This window comes from Apteryx rowi, unplaced genomic scaffold, assembly GCF_003343035.1.
Source record: "Apteryx rowi isolate R43461 unplaced genomic scaffold, aptRow1 scaffold_1313, whole genome shotgun sequence".
Classification (NCBI taxonomy): domain Eukaryota; kingdom Metazoa; phylum Chordata; class Aves; order Apterygiformes; family Apterygidae; genus Apteryx; species Apteryx rowi.
The window spans coordinates 52,054-63,246 of NW_020447546.1; the positions used below are offsets into that span (position 1 = coordinate 52,054).

An 11,193-nucleotide genomic window follows, 5' to 3' on the forward strand; every position below is an offset into this window, starting at 1 on the left:
GTGTTTTTTTTAATGTCATAGAAATTGATTCACTAAGCATCCTTAAAATATGCAGCCTGCTTAAAATATTTATTTATTTATATAATATATACATTTATGAAACTGTTCCTGTTCCTCTGGTGGTTGTATCTGTAGTTCTTTTCTTTGCACAGGTCTAAGAGCAGTGCCATTCTTCAGGGTCAGATGATTATCTTCTTACTGTTCACCTTTCTGCCTTGCCTGCACTCCTGTCTTTGAGCTAGACTTTGACTATTGTTGTTACTGTGTCACCCCTTCTTTTCCTCATTAGAGAAATATCATTAGAGATACTGTGTTTGACACCACTTTGTCTGCAGTCTGGCCCTTCTATTGATGTAGTGAGCATACCCTTTCTCTTTGATGGGGATGTTTAAAATGTTTCTATTCCAGCAGTATTTGTAAGCAGGACAGAATAGAAAGCAGGGCTACTTCTTCATGGAGAATTTGTAGGTTTCTGTCTTTGCTTTCATTCTGAATCAGAACAAAAAGAAGATATCCAAGATCTTTTTTTCCCCTGGAAAATGAAAAAGATGAGTCAGACATGCCCCAAAAGGCTAGAACATTGCAATTTTGCTGTAGTCAGGCCAGTCTGTCCTTCTTCATGCTGAAGAACTTTTACAATGAAAAGTGTGTTTGGTGGGTTATTTGTTTAACACACAAGACTCAAATTCTTGTCCTGCTTTTGTTTTGCGCTATTAAATCATGAGACGAGATTTTAGGTGGGCACATTAAGTGTCAGCATGGGATATTGTGGGCAGCTGATACAAGCAATGTTTAGCATAGGCACACGGGTTTGGTGAGATCAGAGATCACGTTTCTGTTTCCTAACTGCCAAGTAGATAGGGGTACGTTTGATTTTCAAGGAGCTTCTGAGAATAACCTTTGTTTATCATGGAACATTCCTCAATTTTTCATCAGCCAGTCAGAAATTTCTGTTGCACATAGCTCTCCAAAAGGTGCAGCTCTTACTAACACAGGAATGCTTCAGAGCTGCTGCAGAGGGAATTGCGGTTGGTTGAAGTCGTAATGATCTGTAATGACTGTAGGGCACATACATGGTGATGGCCTGGCACCCCCCACACAGATGGCTCTTTGTTCTATTTTGTTATTGCAGAAATACTGATACATAGTCATCACATCCATTTTGTTCAAGTGTTAATGCCATTTATGTTAGAACTTGGGTTTTTTTTGTTGCTTTTGTTTTTAGTGTGCTCTTCAGCCCATAGGGAGGAAGTAAAATATGCATGTGTTCTGCAGAAAAGACATGAATCTCTTGTTCTATGCACTTGATAAACATCTGTGCATGGAGATCATAATTGTGTGATTAGTCATGTTAAAACCAGACTTGTGATGCGTGTTTTGTACGTGGCATGAATGTGTTTATTTTGCAAGATTGTGATGGGAAACCATGCTTCAAAAATGTCCTTCATTTGAGAGAGAAAGGTGTTTTTTTTTTTTTTTTTTTAAACAAGATACTGAAATGCGTCTTTACCCTTTCCATGGAAATACATCTACGTGTCTGTAGATACGGACACAGAAATGCAATTATTTGTGCAATTGCACATGCCCTCATGCAGAAATGTGCATGAGAAAATAGGTTTGCATTGTTTGCAGGTGCATTTTGAGAGGTTGATCAGAAACTCGACACAATGTAATGGACTGATTACCTTGGGGTCCAATCATGTAAAGATTTACAGCTGAGGGCTGTACCGACCACTGTGAGATTTGATTTTGAAAGAACTCACTGTGGAAAAGTGAAGTAAAATTTGGCATCATGGAGCAAACACTCCAGATGATCTCTAGTGTGAGCTCGAAAAACTGACAGAAGCTGCAAAAATGGCTTTGGCAAGTTTCTAAACTTCTGTCTAAAAGAGATTTTTCTCTATATTGATAGAAATTACACTCCTTAGTTTTGCCTCTTTCAAGGCAGTGATGGATAAATTTCTGAAAAATGAAGTAGCTGGGGGAAGCCTGAAGCTATACAAGTTTTCCTTTTTCTTTCTTGAGCATGTTGTAAAAACAGTGTAAATGTTTGATATAATAAAGGAAGATATGCCAAGGAAAACCTCTTGTTCTCTAGCTGTGCATCTATTTCAGATATGATCGTTACTCTGATGATGGACTGTTATGACTCTGAAGGTAGCATATAACATTCTTTTCTCTTTAATCTTTGAGAAGTAGGTACCCAGTGATAACACTGATTTTTAGTTTTTGTCATTTTTCAAAGGGTTAGAAATGAAGAAACCCAGCTCTGGCAAGAAAATGAACATAAACTTTTGCGATCTACCTACCAAGAGAGGATTCAGGTTTCGGCCACAAAACGAAACCAGCTTTTTCAAGAAAAGAAATGGTTACAGGTAACAGGACTGCAAAGTTGTCTATAAGAACTAGTGCTGCRGGGGGAAAAGCTTGTAAGCTGTCAGGCAGAATTAAATAAACTTATTGTAATAGTGACTTTGCTTCTGTGTAGCAATTAAAGCCTTGGCTGTAATCCAGCTGATAATCTAAGTGATGATTGGAGATGGCAGCTGCAGGAGCTGTCTTAATCTCATTACAGAAAAGCAGAACTGGAAAGCTCAGTGGATTGTGTGCATGCTTTAACTTTCCTCGTTAGGTTTTTAAGTGTGCTCTTTCTGTTCTAATTTGCCATTTTTTAATTTCACTGATCTTCAGAAGTTTTTATTTGAAGACAAAAAGTGTTTTTGAAGGAAACAATGTCCCATTCAGTTCTGAATAGATTTGATTATCAATATGGGATTTACCAGCTTTACCTTTCATGAGGATGCAGCAGTCATCACGGAAAAGTCAGCACTTGCCAGCAATAACTTTACATTGACACATGATGTCACAATGTGGTAATGATTGGCAAATGTAATGTTTTTAAGGTGGCTTCTGGCCAAATTGAAATGTGCAAGTCTTTTAAGCATTATTTAACTCTTTCTTTTCACTGTTCTTCAGAAATCTCAGTTTATTTTCTAGTAGAAGTCTTACCTCTACCTCTAGTGATCACACTTGGCAATGTGACATCTTAGAGAACTAGTGGTAAGGTCTGGTTTTCTTTATTCCTGTGGTCTTTTCTTGAAATCTCATTATTTTTATACTTTTCTTCCTTTTGTGGATCTGCCAGTATAATAATCTGTGTGTGTGTGTACATACCTGCATACATATACATATATATATGTATGTATATAAAGAAAGAAAGAAAGAAATGGAAAAGATCATCTTAGATGATGGATTTAAAGTCTTACTTAGATCAAGAAATGTCTTTCCATCCTATTCATCACCTTTGCATTGTTTGGATTTATTTCATCGGTGTGTAAGAGCAGACATTGTCTAGTTTAACCTTATCAATGTCAATTATCAACTATTTCTGGTGATCTAGACATCCAGGCAACCATGTTAAGTTATTCCAATGAAAACTGCTATACTTAAAGTCCTATGCCAGCTAATATTTCTGTACTTAATCCAGGAGAATTTTTATTTCTGAATAGTGATACTAGAGACAAATTCTCCATACTATTGTACATGAATGCCGTATACGAGCATGGCATGATCAAAATGACCATGAACTCTAGATTCTGGAGAAGGCTGATTTGCAATGGGCTCCCAGTATGCCGTAAGGATTGCTTCTGCCCAAAATCTCATGTGATTGGAAATGAATTTTTTTTCTCCCTTACTTTCCCTTTCTTCCTCTCAGTTCTCTTCTCTCCTCTCAGTTCTCTGTTTGCCTTCAGTGACTGGAGAAAGCCTGTGGCTACCTAAAATTTGTGTATTAATGTTTCTACTGCAGCCTCTGCTTTGTGGACAGCAGCAGCCCATTGCTGAAGTTAGAGGTTTACAATCAGTAGTGATTAGCTGTCATGTTAGAAATCTCAGTTTAAATTCAAATCCACGTAGTAAAACTCCAGCTTATGGTTAGTGAGCCAATTACCATCTGTTGCTCCATGCTGAGACTTTAAGTCCTTTTTATCTGTCTCTGGAGCCTGACCAAGAGCACATTAAAGGCTTCTTGGCATTTCTGGAAAAGAATGAGAGAGAATTCCAGTTTACTGGCTAAAATTTCCATTCCCCCAAGAATGCATGTGAAGTATTCCCAAGCAGAGTAGCTTTCTCTCTGTGCATAAAAGTTCTGTGCTTCTGGTACCTATTTATGTTGTAAAAACATTTCAGTATGAAAAGTGTGTTGTAAAAATCAAAGTCTGTTCATCTTCCTTTCTGTTCCCATGCAGGCTGCTTATTGTAGTGATTACAATTACAACATTTTCAAAGAATATGAAGGTCTTTGTATTAAGTAGGGCCTGTTAAGATCTTGGCAGTATTCCCAAACCAGCAATACAGGGACAGAATTGTCCTTTGTGCACACTAAAAGCCTGATTTGAGACTGAAAGAAACAAAACTGATGTTTTTGGCCTGCTGACCTTTATCTCCTTGACAAATGCCCGTGAGTTGAAACATGGGCCACTCTGTTCTCTTGTAGCTAAATCTAAAAGAAAAAAAAAAGGAAGAAAATAATTGATGCATCTAGTGCACAGCACTAATACAAGTTGAATTCTTTGAGCCAGGGCTCAAAGGTGCAAGGACTGTTTCTTCTTGTTTTAAGTAATACTAATGGAGAGTTGGGGAGCTTGTTGCAGTGCTGCAAACCTGAAAATACGTTTTTTTAAAAAGTGAGCATTAGTAAAGTAAACTTCACTTAGATTACATTTTAAACATTGAAAGAATGTTAAGGTTTCAAAGTGAAGCACTCACAAAGCAAAGGAAGTTATCTGTGCATAGTATGTGTGTGTTATGAAAATCTTTAATTATATGATATATTACATACGCCTTTTTTTTTTCCCCTGGATCCCTGTCTCGTACATTGCTGAAGATGGAAGGTGCTTGTTTGGATACCAGAGTACCATTTTATCTTTGTTATTCAGTATTCAGCCCCACAACCTTTTCTCTGTATGCCACTTAAACCCTCTTTTGGATACAGATTTATACATTTGTGAATGGGCTCTCTTTACAGCATTAATCAACATGGCATCTGAGTGATTCAAAACCACTAAATTTTCTCTGTGCAACATTGCTTTGGGGTAAAGGGATATTTTTATTGCTATTTTACAGATAGAAAATGAAGAAGTGAATTGTTGTCAAAAACCATGATAATGTTCATTTTGAAATGCCTAATTATTTACCTCAAAAAAATTTTTTTCTCTTTTACTGGACTGAATATGGTCAGAGCATAGAATTATGATGAGARTATTTAGATAGCACCTCAGGGATCCTTCTTGTTGGTTGTGCCAAAAATGGTGAACATTCAATTTGTGGCTATATGTGAAGACAATAGTTTAAGTTGCTTGCAAAGTTTCACAGAGATCGTAAGAAATGTAGGAGTAGAATTGAATTCTCCAGTGTGACATTCAACTACTTAGACAGCAAGGCTTTTCTCTAGTTCCCTTCTTTAATTTTTTCCTCAACTTTCAAATTCTGGGACAAATGAGCCAAGGGCCATATAGTAAGTAACTGTATTAACTCAGCAACCCAGACTCCTTCTGTAAGTGCTCTCTTTAATGGGTGCAACCTCTCTTTGGGGTTTCCAAGGGAAAATTAGGATGTGCTCTTGTAACACATCTGTATCATAATGCACGAGGTTTGTACTTCTGCCTGGATGAGTGCACTTGAGGTTGAAGTGTTGGTCATTTTAAGTTAAGGGGGTAATTTTATAAATGTTTTCAGTTGAAATTAAATAGTAATATAAAAAGGACTGGGAAGACAGACAGTTACCCACCACTTGCATCCTGTGCGTGATGTTGTTTTGGAAGCCTAGAGGAACTATTGCAGGGATATTTTTGCAACAGGACTGTAGTCTTCACTTTAGGATCACTTTAGCTGCCAGTCTGTAACAAGATTCTATTATTATGTGTCAGCTGAGATTCACGTTTTTTTTTTAAGTTTGTAACTTAGGAAATACTGGCATATTTTTAAAGGCAAAAGGTRCCTGTAGCAGTTGATGCTGGAGCAGGAACTTGAAATTTGGTGTTGAAATGTAAGTGGGGAGACTCAGGTTGTGGAAGTGCTAGTGTGTCTAAATACAACAGATGTAAGAATTTTTGCATGGCAGCAAAAGAATTTCTTTTCCTTTAACGTGCTAAAAAGAGCCAAATTGCACTGAAAAAGAGCCATGTTTTTGCCTAAATTTTCTGAGAAAATTCAGCAAACTCTCATCAAGTATTAACAATTTCTGTTAAAGTTTGCTAGAATTATAAGCTGCCAGAAACAATATTAGCGTTGAAGTGTGTTGGACAACCTTAATTCACGCTACTTTTGAGGCTTGTACTCTATTTTTCTAGGGACAAAGCTTTTTCTTTGATGGGATTAATCAATAAACTTAGATTTTCATTCTGTGCAGAAAGAAATTGAAGACCTCCGAGCAAGGCTGGCCATATTAGAAGCAAAAGATAAACAATTAAGAAGAGAAATTGAAGAGCAAGACAGGCTTATTCAGTCTCATGACTGTGAGCTGACTGCTTTGCTTGGCTGTGTTTCTTTGAGAGAGCTACAGGAAATAAGCAAGGCCGTGGATGACACTTTAGCATCGTCCTATCAAATTCCATTCAGTTTGGATCTTCCGGGGACAATAAAGAGGTATTTAATTTTCAGTATGTTGTCAGTGATGTACTGAGTCTCCTGTCTTCCCAGTGTATTGTTGGATTGCCTGTCGGTTGTTTTTGTGGTAATTGTGCCAACTAATTAGCTGGGTTCGGACACATTAAAATTTTCTAAGAACAGATGTCAGTGTTCTAATAATAATATGTTTCCTTAGGAAAGAAGATCTTGTAGTTATTTGAAGGTCTTGCACTTCTTATTTTTTTATGTTAAAGGGCCACCTACAGAAAGCATTTGAATCCATCAACTATTAATTGCTATCATAAATTTAAGTTATTCCTTGTTAACTGATGGATTTCTTTTCCCCGGATTTGTAATGCAGTAATTACATGTTTCTCACAGCCTGAAAATGTGTGCTAGGTACTATCCAAACAAATATTAGTGATGCTTCTTGCTTCAGTGAACTTTCAATCATAATAGAGTCAGTGGTGATGAGAGAGGAGCTCAGAAAATGGACTTGAGGTAGTGGGAGAAGGGATACAGCACTAAGATCTTGAGGATACCTTCAGTTAAATGCACAGCACATGGTTCCTCTAAATGAAGAAGTAGCTACATGTGGTAACCTTTTCAGAATTACCTCTGTTTACAAAAGGAAGAGAAGTGCTTCAGGGCCTAAATCATACTGAAGGGGTGGTGGATGTTGGTGGTGAAACTCTGAAAATGTTGATACTTCTATGTCTGTCTCACCAGCACACAATAAAACTCCTGTTTATCCGAACTTTCATTCCTTCTAGGTAAGCAATATATATGTTGCTTACAGTGTTTTTCTCCCTTCATGTTTGTTAGATTTAGTTTGATTATATTAACATTCATGAGAAAGTGCTCATGTGTTCTAATTTACACATTTTTTTTAAAGTCAGCAGAACATCCTAGAGAGAATTTATTGTTCTCTTTTGAAGTTTGTTTGAAAGTTTAAATTAGGTTGTCTTTAATATTTTTAACAGTCATTTATACCTGTGTCTCTGAGATTGAGGAATAAAAGGTCTCAAGCAGTCTGTGTGAAAACTTTTGCTGTGATTTGAGTTTTCTCTTAGTTTTGGACTTGCTTGCAAGAGAATATTCTTTTTTTTTTTTTTTCTCTCACACTGCTGATACAATATTTGAGTTGCACTTTAACGCTTTGTCTTTGGGAAGTTCTTCCAAAAAATGTCTTAAATTAGTACTGATTCAGGGAGAAAGTCTTGCTCTGGATTCTTCTGTCACCAGCACTATGCATAACACAATCACTTGAGGGAAAGCATGGGTTCATTGTTGGCAGTGGGTTCAGAACTTTAATGGAGAAGATGTATAACTACTTTTCTTCCATTCTCTTCATTTTTGAATGGTGCCTTGAATGCTACATTTTTGGTTTAGTTTTGTTTGTTGATCGAACTTTGTGTCACCAGCGCCAATAATCAGTTAGGTGCTGCTGTTCTCTTTACCGCAGCTGGAGTTTCCTTGTTGCATGTGGGGACAGATAAATGCCGAATTGGGATGCACAACGAAACGCACTTAGGCAGGAATCTTTGACAGCCTTTGGGAACAGTTTAAATCTCCTACCTCAGAATGTAGTTGCCTGCTCTTGTCAAACCTAAAAGCCTTCTCTGACCTGAACTAATGACAACGATGCAGATGCCCACCTATGGCACAGTGACCTGGTGGCTAGCACCCTTGGTTTAGGAAGCAGAAGCTCTGAGACTAGGCCCTCCTTGGCCTGACTGTATTTGAACCTCTGGCTCCCACGGCCTCAGAGCTGGCTCTTATCTGCCAAGGATTTCAGTGTCATGAGAAGCAGCGTGCTACATCACAATTCTTAAGTTGGACTGTGATGTATCCAGGCATGCAAGATGTCAAAATTTGGCAAAAGGCTGGAAGGAGAATGGCAAAGAGGAGGGCTGACTCTGGGAGAGTGGGGCTGGAGAAGACTAATGGTTATAGCACTCAGCTGAGATGGGAAAGAGACCTGGTGGTCATAGTTGGAAGGTTGCCAGCTCCCTCAACATCAGTGAGGTGCTAGATGTATTTTTCTTTTCCAAAGTAGAGATGAAGTCAGCTTGTAGGAGCATGTCACAGCCTGGTTGATGCAGCCTCTCAGAGAAGCAAGGTGCCACTCACTATCTGTTCAGCAGGTCCTTGCCCATGCAGGAGATGATGGTTCCCTCTGAATTCAAAACTTAGTGGGAGCTACTGTTTCTTTAGATGTTTTCTCAACATGATGTGGCTCCTTGGTCAGCTATGACCTTTTCAAAATCTGCCCAAGGGTTGTGTTTGCTGTGCCTGGTGTTCTACTGAAAAATGAACAAGCTGTCTTAGGAGCTAGGACTGAAAGCTCCAGTCCAGCTGTGTGACCCAACCACTTGAATTTGTCATGTGGCCCCTTCTTTGCCTTGATCTGCCTTTGGTTCTTGGGTCTCTTCCCCGAAACTACTTGCTACTTTAGGTAACTGAAAGCATTCCAGAGCTGTGCGGCATCACGTTCAGCAAGCACAGGTTTCTCTGCCACTTGTTGCTTTCAGGGCATGCTGTATGCCTAGATGGGCTAAAGTGGGGAATATGCTCCTACAACAGTTTATTAATGGTGAGAGTCAGACTTGCTGTTAGACTGAACAAAATGATGGGTGCCTTCCTTTTATAACTGTGCAGTCCATCTTACCTCAGCTACAGTGATCTTATGTGTCTGCATCCATTCATGCTCTATTTTCTTTTTCTATAATATGAAAAGCAGCAAACAGAATAAGATATCTTGTGTGGATATACTTCCTGTGTGCCTATGAAAGTCACCTATGTTGTCACAGAATTAAGGAATAATTTAGGAGGGTATCTGGTCAAATCCCTGCTCAAGCTGGGCCGACCTCAAAGTTAAATTCAATTTCAGAGTTAGAGCAGGTTGCTCAGAGCCCTGTCTGGCTGAGTTTTGAGTATCTCCAAGGATGGAGATTTTGCAGTCTCCCTGACCACTCTCACTGTGAACTTTTTTTTTTTTTTTGCCCCCTGTCTAGCCAGAATTTCCCTTGTTGCAACTTGTGTTGGCTCCTAAATCAGTACTTCCTGCGAAAGACAACTATATGTTAGGTAAGAGGTTAAACACTAGGCAAAACCACTTGAGCTTATTAGGTGCTGTTAAGTTTTAAATTCCTAACACCTGGGGTATTTAATGTGAAAGAGATTTTACTGGAAACGTACATTTTATGAATCATTATAGAGGGAAAAAAAAGTCTTTTAAAGTTAGGACACTCTGTGCGGGCAATAAAGTTTTACCCAGGCACATGCACTAAAGATCAGTGCTTACATAGCCCTCATTCAGTACTGATGGGCTGTACAGGCCAAATTCCTGGCTGCTGGTTGCAAGATATTGTGTTCTTATTCTAACTGCATTATGCTAGTCAGTGAAGTACTGCTATAACGTGTTTTTGTGCAATTATTTGTTGGGCGCATGAACTCCATTCAGCACTGGAATAGCATAAGGCTGAAGAAGCATCTCTTAAAACAATCTGTGGTATAATGAATCATATTGAGTAGCTTGCAGCTCACTATAAAATACAGATAATTTGCTTTTCTTGGTCTAAATGTTATTAAATATACAATAGCAACTTGTTAAAGCCAACTTTCTGGAACATGAGAAAGCATCTTAAATGAAGAATAATTGCTCAGATAGATTTGTGCAGAAGCAAGAGTGTAAAACAATGTAACAGTAGGTGAGTGTTGTTCCAAACTTGCTTTTCTTGTCAAGCATTGTTATTTTCAGGGAGATTAATACCCTTTTGTTTTTTCTTGTTTATCTTTTGTATATGGTGGGCGTTTTGAAAACAAAAAGCTTTTGTCAGTAACTGTAACGTGCTTTGAGTTTGAAGAATTGAGAAATGTTACAAGTGTTACCTTGGGCCCTGTATTCAGGGCTGTTGGAAGCCTAGGTTAAAAGATGGCCAGTTCATGTGCAATCAAATATGTTAGCTTGCATTTTGACAGGATTCTCTTAAAGCTGAGACCACAAACTGTGATCATCTTGCTCATGAAGACAGGCATAATTGCTCTTGGTAATCTAAAGGCAGTAATAATTATTATAAAATGAGGAAATCGAAGTACAAAAACTCAGTTTGCTTGCGTAGGGTTGTGTGCTAAAGCTGTCTTTAAAATGTGGGAGCAGCTGGCATCGCATGCCACTACACGTTTTTGCTTTAACTAAAGATGGCATATTGGAATCAGAAAAAAAATGGGTCTGAGTGTTTGAAGTGTTAAGTGTACTCTCTCCTGGAGATTGCAAAGGTATCATTTCAGTGTCCTCTACTGAAGAGGACACAGTTTCAGAAATACATTTTTTTCCACTGTGTAACTTGAATCTTCTGCTTACTAAGACAGTGTTAAATCATTTATTCTCTTCAATGCTGCCTTTTTCCTTTTTTGTGTTTCTTTCCATTTCACAATGAAAACTAGGGAAGTCTGTTCCATTTCTGTTCATATTTAGTTTCATTTAGTATTTTCTCTTTTGATTTTACCGATATCTGTGGATGATGCTATGTATGTGACTGTACAGCATGTCATCCTTAAAAT

At 38.2% G+C, this 11,193-nt stretch overlaps 1 protein-coding gene across 1 annotated transcript in view; it reads left to right on the forward strand.

The window, feature by feature from the left end:
- Positions 1 to 6,645, forward strand: part of LOC112961373 (disrupted in schizophrenia 1 protein-like) — a gene marked incomplete at its 3' end in the record, with an annotated part of 52,407 nt that extends 45,762 nt beyond the window's left edge. The window contains exons 4-5 of the mRNA XM_026056476.1: positions 2,246 to 2,375; positions 6,410 to 6,645. Of these exons, the coding sequence (XP_025912261.1) occupies positions 2,246 to 2,375; positions 6,410 to 6,645 (366 nt within the window). The remainder of the gene's footprint in view (positions 1 to 2,245; positions 2,376 to 6,409) is intronic.
- Positions 6,646 to 11,193: the final 4,548 nt, after the last annotated feature.